Raw genomic sequence first — 21,560 nt, forward strand, 5'->3', positions numbered from 1 at the left:
CTCATGGGAGTGGTCCCAAGTCCCACCATTGTGCATTCAAAAGCACTGATCCTCTAACATTCAACATAAACCCAACAAAACAAGGGCTCTGGGATGCCCACTCCAGACCTGGACTTGTAAGGAGGGCAGAGCACATGTTGACTCTGAGAAGACGCCCAGGTCATTCAGTCTCCCCTCTCTCTACCTCTGCCCCTTTTCTCAGACCCCTATACTGGATCAGTCCTCTAGCCCACCTTCTGTTCCTGTCCCAGACCCAGCTGCCCCAGGAACCGCAGTTAAGTTTCCTGCGCTGACCGTCCCCACCCCCTCCAGGCACAGCTGCAGGAAATAGTCTCAGGCGAGCCTCTTGGGGATCAGGAGATTTCCCGTGCACGGAGGTGGGGTGGTGGCATTATCTCTTTTTTGTCTGGAACCCTGCCTGTCTGGATCTTCACCCCACCCCCACCCATCACCCCTCACCCCCACCCCCCTTCACCTTGGAGCAGAAAGATTCTAACAGCGCTGAGATGCCAGAATGAGTTAAGGATCCCGCTTTCGATCCACTAGTGGCACGCGGACTGAAAGTGACTAGATTTCGACGGGGGGGGGGGAGGGGGGCGCGGCTCTGTGTTCCCACAAGGGGGCAGGGGACAGGGGTGGGGTGAGGATGCCTTGAGGGGCGCAGCAAGTGACATCTCCACCTCCAGCCCCTCTCATTGAGCTCAGGCCTGGAAACCAAGATTTTAAAGTATTTGAGCTAATAGGGAGGGCCCTGAGGCTAAACTGTCCCCATTTTGCAGATGGGAACCTGAGGCTGAGGCGGGATGCGACTTGCCCAAGGTCACACTGGGAGTCCGGGCTAGAGGAAAGGCTGTGGCCGGGAACCTTTTCTCAGGAGGGTCTCTCCAGGGCCACTCTCAGGAGGGCAGGGTGGCGGGCGTTTGGGAGTGGGCATGGGACTACGATACCAAATCAAAGCACCCAGCGAGGACGTACCCGCGCAAAGGGCTTTCCTTCCCATACGTGGGAGGCTTGGCCAGAGCCCAGGGAGCGCTGCCGCGGTGGGACAGGACGCCAGACGTTACCGGAACAGAAACAGCTCCGATTCCCATTTCACACAGAAGGACAGGGTCGGGCTGCCTAACCTCTTTGGCCAGAGCAACCCCCATCGCACTGTGCGCTGCGGTCAGAGGAAGCCTCCCTCTGGGTCGGAGGTAATTCACCGCCTCCGGGGTGGACCGGCCTCCGGGGACTTCTAACGCCAAGAGGCACCACCAGACCCGGTATCCTGGCCACCTTGCCCAACCTTACACCACCGAACGGCGGCTCGGAGAGACCCCATGGCCAAGCCCGGCTCCCGCGCCTCGGTCCAGCCTCCGGAAGCTCCTGAGCCCACGAGTCTGGGTCCAGGAGAGAGGGGAGCAAGGAACCCGTCTCGACGCCACCATCCTGAAAGCAGTCGGTCCTCGCTCTGCGCAACAGTCGCGTGGTTTCATCCAACCCCACCCCCCACCCCCCCTCCAGCCCAGCAGGACTTCGGGCCGGGCCCTGTGCTAACTAAGCGCTGGAGGCAGGAGACCGGGAACGAAACCTTCCGGGAAGAAACCCAATTTATGTAAATGGCATTGCCGTTGAAAGTTTTGCTACGGAAAGAAAGCCCGTTGAGAAGTATGTTTGAGAAGCCAAAACACCCTCAGAGAGACACCCACCTCAGTCCTGGCCACAAAACCTGGCTGCACTCGAGCACACTGCCTCCCGCCTCCCCTCTCTCTCTCGGCGTCCGCGGTTTGGGGCTGCTGTAGCTCTGTGGGCCCGAGACGAACTCCCGCAGCCCAAGTCCAGCCCATTTCCCTGCTCTTGCTTCAGGCAAAGCGAGGCCCACGGGGCTCAGACTGGTTGCTCAGTTCAGTTAAGGCAGAGGTGACACAGCCATCGCTGTCCTAACTTGGTGGGTGCTCTCTAACCCTCATTTCAAAAACATCAAGGAGAGACAACCGACACCAGGGGTCAGAGCTGATTCCTGCTCCTGGATCAGGGGTCTGCTCTGCCCCGCCCAGGTCCATCTGTAAGAATCATCCAATTGAGTGACAAAAGGGAAGAGTTTAACCAGGTTTCTCAAGAACCATGTCCATGGTCTGTCAGGATTTGTTTTCGTTACCAGTGCACACCGGAAAGCCAGGTGCTATCGGGTGCCTCTGGGACTACCTTTCTCTGTCTAAAGGCTTTAGGCAGTGGGGCCCCTCTCCTAGGGCTCAGTCTCCCTATGTATCTAATAGGGAGAAGAGCCCAAGATGAGGCCTCTCAAGGTTCTGGAAGATGGAGATCCAGGGTTAGAGAATATTGTCATCATTCATTCACAGGCTCATTCTAGAGCTGGAGGGCTTGATGCCATTGCCTATCCTGGTCTCCCTGGCCTTGGGGAGCCTTAACTCACACAGCAGCTGGCTTGCCCAATTGTAGTTTTTCTCCAAGGATGCCCATGGTGGCAGCAAGGGGTAGGGGGTGTTCTCCCAGCAGGAATGAGAGGTCAGGGAAGTCCTCCACAAGTCCCTGCCCCTCTCTGGACCTCAGTTTTTCCTTTTTGGTACCACAAGAAAAAAACTAGATCTGTAAGAGGCTCCCTGCTCAGGGTTGGCCTCAGCCGATCTTGGGCTTAAAGCTAGAAGGGCATGGAGTCCTTCCCCCTTGAATAAATGGGGAAACTGAGGTCAAGAGACAGAAGGGAATACAGTTCTGAAGAAAGGCAAGGGAAGGTCAAGAGGCCCATAAAAGGCCTCAAGGTTAGGAGTGGGAGGAACAAACCCCAGACAAGACCTGGATGCCCCCAGCCTGTCCAGCTGCTTGGCTCTCCTCTTCCCTAGTGGGGCCCAGGCGGGGGCAGACAAGCAGAAGTGCAGTGTCACCTGAGATGTTCCCAGTGACCTAGGAAGGGCGCCCTTACTCCAACCCGGCAATGAAGAGGGGGCGTGGCTCTTCAGAACTTTACACTCTGTCCAGCCTAACTGCCCCTCCCCAACCCCACCCAGACCCATCTCCATGAGGAATGAAATGCTTTATTGATTAAACGATTATTCAGGCGATTGAACTAATCAAAGAGCCCATCGACCGCCATGAATTACATTCTTTGTAGACGTTGGTCGGTCGGGAAAGGCAGCAGGGGCCAGCCCCTGAACACTCACCCATTCCCAACACAAACACAAACCCTAGTCCCAGCACAGGCACCTCTGGGAGTCCCACCTACTCAGGGACCCACTGGGGGAAAGAGGGAAGAGTGAGGATTGAGCAGAGGGGGTTCCCCTTCCTGCACTCTCAACCTGGGGGATCCTCTTCAATTCTGCCTCTTTGATTTCTGCCCTAACGTCTATTCAGTCACAATTTTGGAAACACAGCTAAGCCCTGGGAATTATCCTAGGTTTGGGCTGTAAGTTCACCTCTCTCCTTCTGCTTTCTGACCTCTATTTAGGGCTGAGGAACAGATGGGAGCTCACAGATCCACAGGAATGGGGAAAAGGGAGTTCTTGCCCGGGCCAGGAGTGTGTTTGGGTGTGGGTTAGCACACTTGGCCTAAAGAGTAAAAGGCTCCTATACCCAGCTTTTACCTCAGGGCAAACAGAGGCTTCCTGCTGCCTGCCACCTCCTCTCAGATGTAAACACATCTTGCTACTCACTGCCTGGCCCTGTGGGAGGCACACCTGGTTCTGTGTCAGAAAGGCCTGTCTGCATACCAGCACCAGAACTGGATGCCCAGAGGAGGCACACATGTCCCCCCTACTTCTGCTCCCCTCCCTTGGAGGGGCACCCACAGATGAAACCTGAGCACCCCCCCCCACACACACACACACACGTCAGAGGCTTGTCTAAGTGAAGGCGAAGGCAGGCCGGGGGTCCCCAGAAATGTCTCAGCTAGCATATAGGCTTGCCTGCTCGCTCACCTGCCAATGCTGTGCCTGCTGCTGGAGACCCTTTTATACAAATGGTAGGCTCAACAGTGCCCACAGAGAGAAGCAGTGCCCACAACACACTGAGGGTCTGTGCACACACCCGGAATTCACACTTTCACTCCTGGTTCTCCTACTAGAATGGGACCTGAGCCTGACCAGGCTTAGCACAACAGGACCCCACAGGCCCTAGACCCATCCCTGTACCTAGAGGCTGGCACTTCTGTGTATATTGGCATGTACACAGTGAACAGCTGTTGACATGTACACATCTTTCTCACTTCCAAAATTACTTAGAATATGACAGATGACCACAGACCCTTTAAAAAGAGTAGATACACACTCAGAGACTTATCCAAGTTATATATATGACACACATTTTGGATACAAAAGAACAGTATCCAGGAACACCAACTCATGAGCACACGAACACATTTATGAATATAAAGACACGCAGGCACATCAACTCGTGGACACACACGCAGACATTTGAAAACCGGTATACAGGGACACACAAACGCATTGTCACTCTTGCACACTCGGAACCCAAATGTAAACACACAGACCCAAACAAACTTTCCGACCCCCCCCGCCCCCCCCCCCCAGACAACTACATAAATATTTAGAAATAGAGGAAAAATAGGCAAACTCTCTGACACTTGGAATGATGCAGAAGTCCGTGAATAGACTGGCGAGAAGACACACAAACGTGCCACAGACAGACAGGCAGTCAATCCTGGCAAAAATGAGGCCCCCTCCCCCAGGGCCGAAGCCGCGGGAGGACCAGCACCCGGCTGGGTCCCGGAGTTAGCGCGCCTGGAGCGGGTATCGCGGTCCTACCTGTCCTGCCGGTCCGAGGAGTTGGATAATTTTTCTCTAAATCCATTTTGATTTTTCAGAACTTGATGGAATGGACAGGGGGGGGAAAGTTTCCACTTTTTTGTGCTTCTTTTTTTTTTTTTTTTTTTTTTCTGGTGTCAGGGGCCGCTCACAGGTCGGAATAATTCAAGCCTTCCGCTCCCCCGCCGAGCTGGGGCAGCTGATCACTGAGCTGAAACTAAACGTTTTAGGTGGAAAAAAAAAAGCGTCCGAAGGCACCGTGAAATGATTAAGGAACTAAAGAGCTTCTCGCCATGTGAGATCATGTCCTGTTCTCGCCAACATCACAAGATGTCCCCAGACACGCCGCGCCCCCAGCGTGCGGCCCCGCACGGCCGGCCCAGAGCCGGGCAACGTGTCCGCGCTGTGCGGAGGGGCCTGCTCCGCTGGCCAGACGGGGCGGGCCGGGCCGGAGCAGCGCTGAAGACCGGGAGAGCAACAGTGTCGCAGCCACGCCGCCCTGGACTTTTATAAGGGGTTGTGGGGGAGGAGGGAAGGAAGGTTTCAGAAAGCCGGGAGCTAGCCCGCGCACTTACGGGAAGGGGCCGACCAAAGACGAGCCTGGAGCCCCGGCCTCGAGGCAGCACCTTCTACAAACCCCTGCGACTTGGTATCGCGGCCCTCTTCGCGGTGCGCGGGGCCGGTGACCCCTCTGGGTGCACACCCGGCTGCGAAGGCGGATGCAGGCCTGGTTTTTGTTTTTAAAGAAATTAACCAGTCTGCCAAGCAGGTGCTTTTGAAGGGGCTGCAAAAGCAGGAGATGTTGCCAAGCATCCAGTTTCCTCAGGCTCACCCCTAGGGCGGCGCCCGCCCCCAGAGCTCCCAGCTCCCCACCCCCACCCTAATTTGCAGCTGCTATTGCTACTGCCATAGCTGGGTCCCTAACTCTAGAGAAGTACGAGAATCCTGAAGCCTCCGCGACCTACTCAGCCCCCTGGTCGCAGTTCTCCCCACACCACGTCCCATTCTGGCCCGTAGCACGGTGGTTAAGATGTGAAATGCTGGAGATAAAATCCGGCCCTCCGCTTTGGAGCACCGGGCTGAGCAGAACCATCTCAGGGGGTCCTGGAGACGGGCAGGAGTCCCGGACCCCTGACCCCGGCCCATAAATGGAAACCCTTGGTCCACAAGCCCCGAGACATTGCGTTGTCCCTGAGCCCCTGGACTTGATTCCAGAGGGGAAATCAGCCCAAGAGAGACCGGGTAGAAGGGTGGCATGTCCACTCGCGCTCTTCGGCCCCGGCTCAACATTTCCCTCCCCTGACCCTCCCCAACCCCGAGTCCAGATGCTCGGCTCGGCCACTGGAAGCCGGCGGGGTCCCGCTGCGGGGTGGTCGAAGGGGCGCGGTTCTCCGGGGCGGGGGAGCGCTCCACAGAAGGACTGTTGGCCCGCCGGACAGGGGCAGTTTCAGAAAGTGAATCGTCCTCAGCGAGGGTGTTGTTTGCTTTTTGGAGGGGGTGGTCACGAGGCTGGGCCGCAACCGGGGGGGAAGGAGCCCAGAGCTGGAGAAAGGGGGTGGGGGCGCGGCGGGAACCGGACATCGCTTATCCACGGAGCGGATTTCGCCACAATCGGAAACGTGGCTGTGGATTCCCGGGCGGCCCCCCCACCAAGTAGTCTGCTCAGTCACCCTCCGCCGCCTCCTTTCTGCAGCCTGCGGGTCGGGGCCCCTGCCCGGCGGTTTAATTTGGGGGCATCTCCGAGCGCTCCACGCTTCCCCTCCGCGGCCGGGCCCGGCCTCGGCTTCCCGCCTCCGGCTCCTCCGCGCGGGGAGGCTGCGTCCTGGAAGAGAGGCCTGTCCGCACCTCGGGATGAAAAGCCCGCCCGGAATTGACATTTCACCCCGGGCTGTGGGCGGGAATCGGCCGGGTTTCCTTTTGTTTTGTTTTTCTATTTAGAGGGCTTGTTTGGTTTTGTTTTCTGTGAGGTTTTTTTTTAATTATGTATGAGACTTTTGTTTCGGGGTTTTGCGTATTGTTTTTTCGTGGATTTCATTTTAACGGGCTTTGCTCTGTGAGTCGTGATCTTTGGGGTGGGTTTTGATCTTGTGTGTGTTTTTTAAACTTTGTTCTTAGGGGTTGTCTTTTTGTGTGTCGTTTGAAGTCTGTCCCTTCTGCGTGGTGCTTTGATCTGTTTTGATTTTGCATTAGTGGGTGTCGTCTGTGTGTGTGTGTGTTTTGTGTTAGATGAATTTTTGTGTTTATGTTTTGTTTTCTTCGATTTTGATTTTTTTTATGAGCTGTGCGTTTGGATGGGGATCTGGGTTTGCGTTTTCGTGTGTTGGCTTTAGTTTTTGTGTTTGCGGAGTGCTTTGGTGAGTTTTGCGCGTGTGTTTTGGCTTTGTGGGGCTTCTGGTTTAGGGAGGGGACACAGGACACTACTCAGTTCCTATTCTGAACCCAGGAAGGGCAAAGGATTAGGCCAAGCATCACGAATGGTGGGTTTGCCTGGTTCCAAAATACCTGACCCCCGCACCGTCGCATCCTATTCTCTGAGTTCCAGACCAAGGCAAAAACAATTGTGCGTTCCCGAGGGGGCGCCCGCCCTTACTTCTGCTCCTGCGCGGGTCCTGTGGCTCCAGCGCCCAGGTCAGAATTCACAGAGCCCGCTCCCTCCTCCCGGGATACGCAGGCCCAGCCGCCGTCCTGTGGCCCACCCTGTCCGCTGTGGGTTTCTCTCCTCTCGCTTCTGACCTCCCCGACTTCCCGCAGCGTTAGACCGAGGGCCGGCTCCCCGCCGCGGAGCAGGTGGCAAGCCTCTTCGGAGCACACGGAATTGACGCTGCGGCTCTAGAGATACGGGGCAGGGGCTAGGGATGCGTGGAGTCTAGGAGCAGAGAGGCGTCGGGATCCCAGGAAAAGCCCCTATTTAGATTGTCCGCAGCCCTAGAATGCTAGAAACCCAACTCCGCTCAGCTTTCGGTTTGGAGAGCCTTGCCCTGGTTTGCAACCACAGACAGAGAAATCCACACTCGGAGCAGACGCACTCAGCTAGCGAATGAGAAAGAGGGAGCCGGCGCATTGGTAGCCGAGGCCTGCATGGCAGAACCGGCGCCGGCACCACAAGGGGAAGCCAAACTATAGCGCCCCGACATGTTCCAGGGACGGAGTAGGCTTCCTCTCTGTCCACACTGCCGGAACTTCAACCTCGATACACGTGGACTTGTTTAGTGCTGCACCGGGGAGAAAAGAGACAAATTTAGAGGCAGAAAGACACGCTGGCTAGACCGGCAAGGGAATGCGGGGAGAACCTATAGAAAAGGAAAGTATGGAGAGTGAGGGACAACACGGAGGCCGACTGGAGGCACAGGAGAGGGGCCGGCGCGCAGCTCCTCTGGCCTCCCGCGCGCCCTGGCATTCTCTGAGCGGGAGAAAGCAGAAACCCAGAACAGAGTGACAGGAAGAGAAAAGAGTCGCAGAAGGGGTTGGCCTAGGCAGGACGCGAGCTTCCCTCCAGCCTGGACGCTGCAGTCTAGGGAGGGGGAGGCCGAAGTCGCGAAGCGAGAAGCCTCGGCCAGGAGACACCCGAAGACTCCAGGGCTCACGGAGCCGGGATCCGGGTCCAGTTCCAGCCAGGCGCCCCGCCCCCACCCCATCCCGAAACACCCGGCCAGGAATCCAGCAAAGGTTGGGCCGCCTCTGGGCCTCCCTCTGTGCGAGCCCTGGGAGAAGCCGCGGTGAACGACCCCGGCCTTGGGGCTCTGGGCTGACAGTGGGTGGGAGCCGACGTCCAGGCAGCTGGCGAGGAGGAGGAGGCCCCGCCCTAAAGCTGGGAGCCCACTTCTGCGAGCGGCTGAGGCCGCAGCTGGACTAGCGGGATTTGGGGTCCGCGCCGTGAGTGCGCACGTGGCACGCACCTTGGGCAGGCGGCGCCCCTAAAGCCCAGCCCCGCCCCGCCCCGCTTCGTTTGCTGGGTCTGAACGGGTCAGGATTGAGGGTGGACACCGAGTCTCGGCGAGTAGGTCCCTCTCTGTACCAGCTTGGGGTGTGCTGAGGGCTGGCGCCTAGGTGGATGGGGGAGCTTCTTCACTCACATCTCCCCGGGCGCAGAGCGCAAAAAAAGCGCGCAACGCAGGCTAGTCGCCGCCGCAGTTTTCCAGTGGCGCCCTCGGCGGAAAGGGGCTGAGGGATGGTTTGGATCAAAGCATCCATCTCAGCGGCCAGTAGGGTCCTCTGCGCACATAGGGCTTCGAGCACTGGCTCGCTGGAGCACCATGTGCTAGCGGCAGGCCACCCAGAAATATTCGGGTACCGCTGGAAAATTCGATGGGGCTGTGTTCGGGAACCTGGTGCTCATGGTGGGTTACTGCTATTGTTTTTTTTTTTTACTGTACTGCCTTTCTTGCTTTAATTACAAGTTATTGAGAGAAGCCTCAAAAAGCGCAGACCTGGGTCTTTTAGATGGGTTCATTTAAACTCAAATCCAGCAATTCAATTCAGTTCCACGACTGGTTTCCAGCGCACAGGTACCTATGGCAGACGTCAAGTGTATGCCATATACATATGCACAGAGATGATTTGAAGGCAACTCTTGAAGAATTTTCAGATAAAATTCACTCTCTTGGAGTTACATTAAAATATATGAATATGGAAAATAGACAGTCAGTTATATTTAAAATTTGCCAACACATCCCAGCCATCCACTATTACCTAAGAATCCAAAACGAAGCATTGAAAAGATTTACGGGCCCTCTGATTGTTTAACATTGAAAACAGTGTGAATGAGTTTCTTATATTTCCTTTCAAATTCAACAATGTCATAATTTGTAAGTAATAAAACCATTTGCTGCTAAAGAGAGTTTACATGTAGGATGCTTTATTTCTAACCATATTTATATGAAGAACTATTAGCTCTCCCCACCCTTTTTCTTCTGATATTTCTGTGTAATGTGAGCTTTAAATATTTATGCACCAGCCTAGACTTGCATTTATCTAATATGCTTCAAACTAATAACATTTTAATGTGATATAATTTGATTCCATGAAGTATTGGGACGTAGAGGAACCTACTTTCAAGCGATTTTGAGTGAGTGCACAGGTTAAGTTCTTTAAGTTTTTGGACGCAGAGCAGAATGTTAAACAGAAGTGAAGCCAGCCTACAAGCAGGCCCTTTAATGTTCTCACTTACTTCGTTCTCCATTTTTCTGTAACAACGTCAGAGCTGTAGCAGAGGGTCACAGCAGGATTGGGGCACTTCCCCTGGAGACTGCAGATACCTCAGTCTGCTGGACTGATTTTTATGGCCTTTTTTTGGGGGGGGGGAGTTTTATAGGGAGGAGATGGAACTGTGGGATATAAAGCCTGGATTTGAAAACATGCCTGAAATAAAACTGTGCTCTAAAATGCTTTAAGATTTGCTGCTGACTACCTAATTTTAGCAACTGGACGAGCTATCTGCTGCTAGCTTCCTCCAGGACTCAGCCCAGGGTGAGATGGAAAAGAGCAGCTGGGCTTGGGTCCAAAAGGCCTTTGAGGTGAGCCCTGCAGCCAGCATCCATGTCTAGTGATAACCAGAGACACCTCCCAACATGCTGAACTTCTGCTTTACTTTGTACTGGAGGTGGGGGCCAGACCTTCAGACATTAAATGCCAATAGACTAAAAAAAATTGTCTAAAAGAAGAAAAAGTAAAGATGTCCCTGAATTTATTTTTAGTCAGATGAAAGCCATTTGGCGTACCCAGTTGATACGAGGAGCTTATGAGCATAGACAAGAAAATAATTTCCCTTCTAAATGATGAAAATCTTTCTAATGGGAAATCATGACGCTAGAGCAGCGGTTCTCAACCTGTGGGTCGCGACCCCTTTCGGTGGTTGAACGACCCTTTCACAGGGGTCGCCTAAGACCATCCTGCATATCAGATATTTACATTACAATTCATAACAGTAGCAACATTACAGTTATGAAGCAGCAACGAAAATAATTTTATGGTTGGGTCACAACATGAGGAACTGTATTTAAAGGGCCAGAAGGTTGAGAACCACTGCGCTGGAGTCTCCTTATAAATCTGTGTGTCTACCTAGCACACAAGGAAACTAACAGTCTGCTATTACTTAAGAATCCAACATGGGGCATTGGAAAGATTGGAGGTCTAAAACAAAATACACTAAAAGAATCATACTAAATTGCTTATACTAAAATGCTGCTGCAAATCTCCATGAAAGCACTTTTTAGGACAAATGTTGGTAATTTTCTGGAGAGATCTTTATAAATTCTCCCAGAAAAAAAAAAGTTAAAGAATATCTATTCAGATTCAGTATTTTATATGGTTCTGTGCAGAGGCAGGCCGAGAGCTCTCAGCTGGGCTTCCTGTTAGGCACAAATTCTTACAAATAAGGTATGAGATGGAAACAGTTTGGTGAATTGAAAGAGGGCGATTTTTTTCCTCCTTTGGTACAGCAGTTTGGTGTCTCATTTTTCATGCAATTTGCACGTAGACTCGTGTGTACTCCATGAAGTGACAAAAGAGAATGAGGCGGGGAGGAAACCTGCCGGTGTCTGCATTCCGCATGCCGTGCGTGCCTCAAAGCGCTCCTTTGGACACACGTTCCTGGTGAAGGGGAGTTTGCTGCCTCCAAACCAGGCCTGACCTTTTGTCTTTTGACCTCTGATGCATGAAATTAGGTAGCAAAAGAAAATTCGCAGAAAAGGATACAAAAACATGGAAAAACAGCCCTCCTTGACAATAGTCATTGTATCCGATCATAGCAGAGCTGCCCTGCATAGCCCCAAGTGCTTGTTTATAAGGCTTCGGGTCTTCCTGGCCACTGGCAGTCCTGCTCTCCTTTGTGGGTGATCTACACTCGTTGGGGGAGGGATTAAGCACTCTTTTTAATTAAGCTCAGAGCTGGGTTTTGTCCTGGTTCGTTTTACCAAAACCTGGTTAGTTAGCCCTTGGTTTCGTTCCATTTCCTCTGAGGCTCTCAGTGCAGGCCAGGTGCCTGGGTTTGGGCCGCCCAGGTGGCTTTGGAGACCCAGAGGAAAACTCTGGCCCTAAAGCTCTTGTGGCCACCCAGGCAGAAGCGGTTTCCCAGCTGGCCTGGGGGAGGGAGAGAGGCGTGCTTCCAGTCCAGAAGGGCCTCATACCCCACGTGGATAGGCCCACTGGGGAAATGTGATGTCTGAGGTACTGGGGTCCCTGCCCCCTTGGCAGGGGAGAGTGACCTAGATGAGTGTTGAAGGGTGAACAGGACTCTGTTAGATCAATAAGGACATGGAGAGCATGATTAATGTTGCCATTTTGTAGATGACGCTACTGGATATCTACATGTAAGCAAAATGCTATGAAAAGAGCTGACCAAGGGCTCGGGAATGTGCCTCCAAAGTACCACTTGTCCCCTGCTCCCATTTTTAATTCAAGTCCATTCAACAGAGAGCTCAATGTTTAGTACTAAAGGGAGATGAGACTTCCTTGCCCTTGAGTTGTTCAAAGTCATGGCAGAGAAATAAGCCTAGAGTTTAAGTCTTTTAATTAATTAATTAAATACAACTAGGAAAGTGAAGGAGGAATCCTTTTCTGCTAGGGGGAATCTATGAAGACTTCTTCAGGGAGGTGGTATTTGATCTAAGCCTGGAAGACTGAGTTGGAAAAGATGGGCAGAAGGGTGCCATAGACCAAGGGCTCAGCATGAGCAATGGCTTAAAGACAGAAAATGTTTGGCCTATTTAGGAATTGGCAGAGCAGGAGGATAGTCCGTTTTCCCAGCTGAGAAACGATGTCCCTGAGGAGATATAGTAAGAACTGCATTAGAGCAATCTCACCGTTCGAACCGCTGAGCCACCCCTCCCAGGTGGTGCCCATGGGGACATCTGAACTACCTTCTGAGCTTTGCAAGGCCCTCCTTCTTGCCTAGCCTCTCTGGCTAAGCAGAGGTCACTGCCGCCTGCTTTTGGCTTTTGTGTCTGCCTTATGTCTAGGGACACTCCCTGAGGGAGCACATCAGGTTCCCACTAGGTTTCCCATTTCTGCTAATGTCATTGCCACACTATCATAGCAATTTTTGTCTTTCTCTTCTCTCACAAGAGCAGGGAGAGCGTCTGGTCCACCTCTGCAACCCCAGCACAATACAGGACTTGTACATAAAAGATGCTCCTTGGAGGTGAGTGATGAATGAAGACATGTGGTGAAGGGGAAATCCTCTCTGGACTGGGTTTCTGCAGTGCATAGCTCATGCTTTCTTCTGTATCACATCCAAACAGTATGACTTCACCTCTCTGCCCCTCAGTTTTCTAACCTATCTCATGGGGAGATTAATTGCCACCTACTCAACCTACCTCTCAGGGCTGTTGTGAGGACCAAATCATATAAAAGCCTGGCACTTGCTTCATGAAGTATCGTTACCTTGGGTTTGGATTTCTGAATGCTGTTTAAAGAAAATATTTTTTAGTTGGCTCAAGGCATTTCTCCTTTGGTAGAAGAATCGATGGCCCAGCATTTGACAGGAGCTATGAGTGAAGGTTTGTATAGGAAGAGGCCAACAGGACTCATGTGTTGAAAAATTGTGCGGCTCTTTTTGAAGTATCCTTTGCCAGCACTATAAGAAAGCAAAGAACAAAAAATTGAACTCAAGCACATCTGAGAGCCATAGGTTAACAGCTGTCATGATAGTGCTGCTAAATTTCTGAAAAGGCAATGTCGGATCTAGAATTGCTGGGGGAAAAACACAGCTGGGCAGAGCTGAAAGAAGAAGAAAACCTCAGGTCCTAGAGGGAAATGAGAAGACAGAATTGCAGTCAATATAGTGCATTAATGAGGTGAACTCTACTCTACCACATGTACATTGTGGAGAGAATGACACTGTGGGAAAGAAGGTTCAGAAAGACTAGTCATAGGTCATGTGTTCTGTCTGATTCTCCATCAGCCTCTAACCCCAGGAGACTTCCATGGGCATTCTCTTCAGAGAGGAATTAGAATAAGCCAATGCCTTGAAGATGGCACAAGTACATCAATTAATGTATTGCTAAAGTAATAATAAATCAATAAATAGTTCGCTGATAGCACAGGAACTTGGGATAGTGAGTCTCATTAAATTTTATTACTGGTAGCTGTGTCTAGGCTGATCTTTTTACAGCATCCCTTTAAATAGTTACTAAGCTTGAGCTTGAATACCTCCAGGCACAGTGAGTTCACTGGTCTCCTATGGAATTGGTATTATGGAATGGCTGCCAGGAAGTTCTTCCCCTCATTGAGCACACATCAGCTTCCATGTACCTTCTATCCACTGGTCCTGGTTCTGCCCTTTGGGGGTCATTGCCTCAGGGGAAAACAAACAAGGTGTCACAGTGAAGGTCCCTGTGAAGATATCTCAAACCGATATCTAAACTAAATATTATTGGACAAATAATCCCAGAGAGGCAGGGCTAATGAGATTAACTGACATTTCTTGAGTGCTTACTGGGCACTGTGTTTTATATACATCATCACCATGAGCTGAGTGAAGTCAACTCTGAGGCTCCATGGTAGAGCTGGAATTTGAAAGTCAGTTCTGACTTCACAGTCAAATTTCTTTCTCTTTACTGATGAGAGAGAGGGAGGGCGGGAGAGAGGGAGGGAGAGATATTGATTTGTTGTTCCACTTATTTATGCATTCATTGGTTGCCTTTTGTATGTGCCCTGACCGGAGATAGAGCTTGCAACCCTGGCGTAAACCCTGGCTTATGGGAAGATGCTTTAACCAACTGACCTACCATGCCAGGGCTCACATTTCCTAACTGCTAACACTAACCACTTCGCTAAAACCCACTCCTCCTCTCTCCCAGATGCTCACTCTCACCCAGATTCTACCCCTGTGTGTCTGACATTATGCCACACCGACTCCTAAAGAAAAAACATCCACTGGACACAGTTCTGGAGGATTTACAAAGCACTTTCATGTTTTCCTGCACTTATCTCAAGGGATCCTGACTACAAACCTAGCTGGCAGCCTGGGCAGAAATCAGTATGCTCATCTCACAAAGACAGTTGGGGTCTCTTCAATCTGACTGGATCTTCTCCACCACTGTCTATACATCTAGTGAAGGTCCCACAGGCTGAGAAAGGCTTGAGGAATGTGGACCCATGCCCCCTTAATGGGGAAGAACAGACATATGGAATTTGGCTAAGAAAACTTTTAATCCAAAAGAAAAAAAGAGGGCATTTTCTTTCTTTACAGTTTTAAATAGAATAATGAGATAATCCTGGATTTTAAAAACTCAACTCTGTGTTTATATTTTAATTTCTTCTCAGAAGGGTAGGAGGGTCTGAAGGAAATGCAGTATGTGGGTCTTATTTTATGATTTGCTACGGTAAGCCACATTTAATCCCTTTCTTCAGTGAAAGGATTTACAAAGGATACAACAAAATGTACCTATCTGTTACTTTCATTGTATTTTCCCCACATTTTTATTTAGTTCACAAAGTTATAACAATAAAGGATATTAAAAGGAAAAAATTATCTATCATCTTACCATCCTGACAAATGAACAATTCATTGTTCCTCCTGTCTTTACATGCTGGCAAAATTCACACAGGTAATTTATTAGTATAGTTACAGCTTTGTATTCAGTTTTCTCACTTGACAGTTTATCATTATAATTCCACATGGCCTTTATAATTATGATTTAAAAATAAATGTCTTCATAATTATTTTAATGGTTGCTTAATACTCTTAAGTGGATATAGCACTCCCTAGTATTGTATATTTAGAAGGACTCAACTTAACACCATTACAGATAATCCCAAAGTGCAACTTTCATACCTCTCACTTTTTCCTTTTTTTTTTTTTTTTTTTTAAATTTCCTAAAATCCCCAGATTTAGATTTGCTGAGTCAGAGGGCCTGAATTCTTTTTTTTTTTTTTTTTTTTTAAATATATTTTATTGATTTTTTACAGAGAGGAAGGGAGAGGGATAGAGAGTTAGAAACATCAACCAGCTGCCTCCCGCACACCCCCCACTGGGGATGTGCCCACAACCAAGGCACATGCCCCTGACCGGAATCGAACCAGGGACCCTTCAGTCCGCAGGCCGACGCTCTATCCACTGAGCCAAACCGGCTAGGGCGAGGGCCTGAATTCTTATATGGTTCTTGATATATAGTGACAAGTCACTTTGTAAAAGGCTTTTAAAAATGTATTGTGCCTCTAATAATGGGTATGATAATTTCATACTACCTTCATGCCCCAACCAAGGGCATTCTACTGATAAATGAAAGATAATTTGATAAGCGACATTTTTACTTGTTAAATAAATGGTTTGACAAACCTGTCATCAGTTTTCTACTCTCCTATCTCTGTTGTTGTGATGAATTAAACGCCTTTACCAAGAATTTGAGGAAAGCAGCAAAGCAATTGTTATACCCACTTTATAGCTGAGGAAACCCTCAACTCAGGGCTTTACCCAAGGACACACAAGTAAGTGGGAATGCTGAGACTTGGCAGTCTCAGAGCTGAAGTGAACCAAAGATGATTGCATTGGTTTCTTATAACCTCCTGGAATATCTTTGGCTGTCTGTTTGTTTGTTGTTGATCCCTGAGTTTTTTGAAAATACATCCACATCAGTTACATTTGTAACTTCTTTTAACAGACCTCCTTGCCTCCAACTGTTACTCAAAGCATGGGCTCACTTGGGGGGGGGGGGGGTCTTTAATATATTCTTGCCAGAGCTCTAGAGCTGGAAGGAGCTCCAGAGATAACCTCATACAGCTGGCTTATTTTAGAGATGACAAAACTGAGGTCCAGAGAAGAGAGGACTTGACTTGGTTCTTCCATGAAGTTGGCAGTAGAGTCAATATCTACCTTTTTCCCACCTGCTGGTTTAACATGTTGCCTGGAGCACATTAGTGGGTCATTTGTGCTTTGTGAGACAGTAATAGGTGGATATTTTTGTAAAGGACTTCAGGGTCAAAACCTTTGGAAAACACTGGATTCCTTATGTTTCTTTTGGAGTTCCCTGGTGAAGTAAGTCTGGTAACACTGAGTTAAAATAAAACAGGTTTATTTATTAAAGGACTTCCTGAAGCCTTTAACACTCCAAATACCTTTTTTTAAACATTGCTTTATTTTTTGGTGTTAAAAATTTATTTTATTATTATTTTAAAATATGTTTTTATTGATTTTTAGAGAGAAAGGGAGGAGAAGAGAGAAATGTCGATGCAAGAGAGAAACATTGATCGGTTGCCTCCTGTACGCATCCTGGGCATGTGCCCTGACTGGGACTCGAACCCTTCACCTTTTGGAGCATGGGACGATGCTCAACCAAATGAGTTACTCTGGCCATGGTTGGTGTTTTTTGATTTTGAGCAAGTACTTGATTTTTAATAGATTTTCTTTTTGGCTTGGTAGTACATATGTATGACAAACTCAAAAGGTACAAAAGGAACCCGAGGAAAAGGCTGTTCCTACCTCTGGCTCTCAACCACAGGTCCTCTCCCTGGTAATCTGGGAACCCATGTGACCAGCATACTTCCAGAAGCAGTCCACAGGTGTACACTTGGCAATATATCTTGGTGATTATTTCACATTGGCAAATAAAGAGCTTTCTCATTCTTTACATATATATTTTCTGTCGCATTGTATTCTGATCAATATTTGAATCTCCAATTGAAATATATTCTCCACCCTCAAGAAGCACCCAGTGCCCTGGAAAAAAGAAGATGCGTTCATTATGACAGGTACAAGACGACAGAAAGAAGTGCTCAGGGAAGAGCCCGTAGAAAGAGAAGATCACTCTCACCTGGTTCGGTTTGGGATGGAAGCTGGACCCTGAGAAGGTGCCTGCAGCAGCTGAGTCTCAGCTGAGAAATAGTGACAAGCAGTTATTCATCCCACGACCTTTGTTTTAAAACAAAAAAAAGGCCAGCATGTCTGTATCCGGTCAAACCCAACATTTAGATGCTGAGCATAAAAGCTTGATTTTTTTTTTAAAGCTTGATTTTTATTAGCTATATTTGTTGTCCATATAATGGAACCGATCTTAAAGTGGAAGTCAGACATGTATATCAGATATCATTTGAAGTAATGAGTGTATTTTCCTAATCTTTCCAACACCAACCTTACAACTCATCTCCAATAGCATGCATACTAATTAATTTGTTTTCCATATAGTAATAAGATTAACAACCTCACATTTACACGGGGTACTGAGTTATGTTCAAATAAAACAAGTTCTAATGAGAAAAATTGGATGTGGCAGCAAATTATGTCCCACTGGCAAGCCAGGTTTATGTGTGTTTGTCTGTCTTTGCTACACATATTTTTGTCAGGAGCTCACTGTAAATAAGATGATTGCTTTCATGTTGGGTTAGTCTGGGTAAATTTGTTTAATGAACAACAAAGTCATTGTAAACATTGCACAAATCTGAATGCCTTGCAGTGTGGCTAGGGATCTTTTAAGCTGCTTCAAAAAATAAAACATGGTAACCACGAAAATTGGGGCGGGGGGGGAACCATGAATATACCAAGGCTTTTAGATATGCAGCCTGGCTCAGTTCTCTCCTGAACAATTGAGGTTGTGGTAAAAATACAGATTCTTGGACTCCAGGCCCCAGGGATTGAAGTTTAAGTAGAACTGGGAATGAGTAGACAGCTTGGCCATGTAGATCTGTATTTGAAGCTCCCCAGCTGATTTTGGTGGGACATTCATAGATAACTCTGTCTTCTAGCTGATAGAGAAAGACACTGAGGTCCAGCCTTCATGACAAGCTCTGTTCTTTTTTAAAAATATATCTTTATTGATTTCAGAGAGGAAGGGAGAGGGAAAGAGATAGAAACATCAATGGTGAGAGAGAATCATTGAGGGGCTGCCTCCTGCACACACACCCACACTAGAGATTGAGCCAGCAACCCATTGGGTTGCTCTCTTCTGGGTGCAGCCTTCGGAAAACTGACCTGGAATTCTGCAAGAAATTTTAGAAAAGATAAGGATCTTTGGGGGAAATTTTTCACTTGGGGACATTGCCTCAGAGGTTCCCAATTTCCTTCCTTTTTTTTCACCCCTTAGTGAGCACTGCCCTCACTTTCAGCACTGCCCTCACACACAACTCCCTGTGCCTCCCCTAGCAAGTCTGCTAATGTGTTTGAGCTTCAGTGTCTTCATTTGAAAACTGATGATGTAGTCTGCAGAATTGGATGGTGGGGGACGGGCGCCCAGGGAGTGTGCACATACATAAGGTACCAGGACCCAGTTTGCTATACCTCTGATTGGGTCTGAATCTACACGTGAGGCAAAGCATCAGGGTAGAAAATGGGACTTACAGGCTTTGTGTTTCTAAACTCCAGAAAGAGTGAGGGGAAATCATTTTCCATTAGGAGACCCAGTTCAGCAACACTTTAGTATTACCTGCCTGGGCTGCCTTACGCCTGCTCTGTGGGGAGTCAGGGTTTAATGAAGTAGGATAAACCACACACGCACAGTAGTTAGCCTCGGCACAGGCAGGATTAACTTTACACTCCATTTGCAAGAGCAAAGCTCCTCTCCTCCAGTTTGTTATAAGGGGATTTAGAATCACAGAATGATAGAGCTGGAAGAGAGCCCCTAAGATCCTCAGAATCCTCCCCCCCCCCCCATCATTTTATAGAGAGTCACACTGAAGTCCAGAGGACGGAAGGGACGTGCCCAAGGTCACCTACTGAATTAGAGGTAGGGCTCAGGTCAGAAGCCAGGTTTCGGGATCCCGAGGTCTGTGTCCTCTCTATTTTGTCATGGATTACTTTATGGTTGCCTTGTAACAAAGGCAAGGTAATGCCTTTGCTCTGCCTCGCTTTGTACACACACCCTCCATATTCAGGTTTCACAAGCAAGCCAGGTTATTCTGGGGGAGAGGAATCTGTGTTGCACAGGTTACATTAGAAACATCAGAGATCTTGTGACACATTCTAAGAACTGTACTCAAACCCAGGGGCTAAAATCAGGTAGCCCTCAGAATGACACCAGCAGCGGCAGCAGCAGCAGCAGCGGCAGCTAACACAGGTGTGGGCAAACTTTTTGACTCGAGGGCCACAATGGGTTCTTAAACTGGACCGGAGGGCCGGAACAAAAGCATGGATGGAGTGTTTGTGTGAACTAATATAAATTCAAAGTAAACATCATTACATAAAAGGGTACGGTCTTTTTCTTTTTAGTTTTATTCATTTCAAACGGGCCAGATCCGGCCGGCGGGCCGTAGTTTGCCCACGGCTGAGCTAACACATGTATAGCATTTGCTATGTGCCTGGCTCCGTCCTAAGCACTTCCCACATTTTAATTCAGTGTATCTTTGCAAAAACCCCACAAGGTATGTACTATCCTGTACATACTAGAATTATCCGTATTTTACAAAGGAGAAAACTAAAGCAGAGAGGTTAAGTAACATGCTCAAGGTCATATAGATTGTAAACTGCCCAGCTGGGATCAGGGGACTGGGGTGGGCTAAATGGGGTCAATGGGAGGGGAAAAGGGGACATATGTAATACTTTCAACAATAAAGATTTTATTTATTTATTTATTTTTTTAAAAATGCCCAGCTGGGATTTAAAGCATACAATCTGGCTCCAGACTCTGGGCTCTCCCAATCTAGTTTCATCTACCTTTCTTCCCAGTCCACCTTTCTCCTCAATGCTACCCTCTACTATACATATAACTCTCCCCTTCTTTTGTGCATTGCCCTTTGCTCTGGACATGCTGGAAGAAAGCCCCTAACAGACCTTCAGTGAGCCATCTCCTTACCCTCCAATCTCTAGCCAGTGTCTCCCATTGGTCAGACCCATCAAAACCCAGCTGAAATGGGAGCCTGAGACTAAGGGCCTGTGGGGGTCAGCACACTCCCGCCGCTGCAATCCAGAGAGGGGCAGGGGGAAAGGCAGGGAATGGACATAAGGGCAAACAGGCCAGGAAGCAGCACGACACTGCGTGTCCTGTCAGAAGCCACATGGAATGAAGAAACAGCAGTTCCCCAAAAGAAGTTGGTCCTGTTTCTAGAAGGGGAAAGAATGCTGGGCAGCATTTCCCAACTGTTCAAGAATGAAATGGTTGCTTCATGAGGTAGTGAGATGTACATCACTGAAGGTGTTCAGAGACTGGACGCTTATCTGTCAGGGATCCTAGTAAGGAAGGCATTGTTGAGTTATTGGGAAGATGGGCAGGACTATCTCTAAATCCCTTCCAGTTTTCACCTGGTGTATTTTCTACAAAGTTATTATTTTTACGTATGTCTTTCCTCCCATAAGCATAGTATTCATTTCTGTGATTAACACAGAATTATAAACTTGTAAACTGGAACATGCTGAGGAATCTGGCACCATCAAGTGGGCCATTGATTGTGTTTCCCTATTGTACCTGGTCCTTCTTGTTACATCTTTGCTCTTGCGTCCAAAGGGTAGTTGCCAAAAATGGCCAGAGACGAAAGAGTTTATCAGTAAGTTGGATCATTAAAGTTTTGTCTTCCCTCTTTGAAACTCCCAAAAGAAAAGAAATCACAAGAACAGATCTTGGCATAGAAAGAAAATGAGACAAAGAGTGCAATCATCATACTAGCGAGTGGTTTTCAGAATGACATCTGTACATTAAGAATATGTAAAAATACCAATTTCATGCTCTGACAACTTATTCTGCATCAGGGGTGGGGTAATGCCTTGGGAATGCCAAATGTCAAAGCATTACATAATGTCAGCTACTCATGTGCTCCTTTGATGAGATATCGCTGGGAATAGGAATTCCTTAAGGGAGAGATGTCTTAAAAAGAGGGAGGGAAGAGCAGAAGCATAAGGAAAGGGAATAAAGGAAGGAAAAAGGGACAAAGGAAGAGGGAAGC

The 21,560-nt window shown here is 48.8% G+C and overlaps 1 protein-coding gene across 1 annotated transcript in view; it reads right to left on the bottom strand.

Moving 5' to 3' along the window:
* PAX5 (paired box 5) overlaps positions 1 to 5,555 on the bottom strand; it is a 164,488-nt gene extending 158,933 nt beyond the window's left edge. The window contains exon 1 of the mRNA XM_059657352.1: positions 4,758 to 5,555. Within this exon, the coding sequence (XP_059513335.1) occupies positions 4,758 to 4,803 (46 nt within the window). The 5' untranslated portion in view covers positions 4,804 to 5,555. The remainder of the gene's footprint in view (positions 1 to 4,757) is intronic.
* Between the last annotated feature and the right edge of the window lie 16,005 nt (positions 5,556 to 21,560).

This window comes from Myotis daubentonii, chromosome 11, assembly GCF_963259705.1.
Source record: "Myotis daubentonii chromosome 11, mMyoDau2.1, whole genome shotgun sequence".
Taxonomy (NCBI): Eukaryota; Metazoa; Chordata; class Mammalia; order Chiroptera; family Vespertilionidae; genus Myotis; species Myotis daubentonii.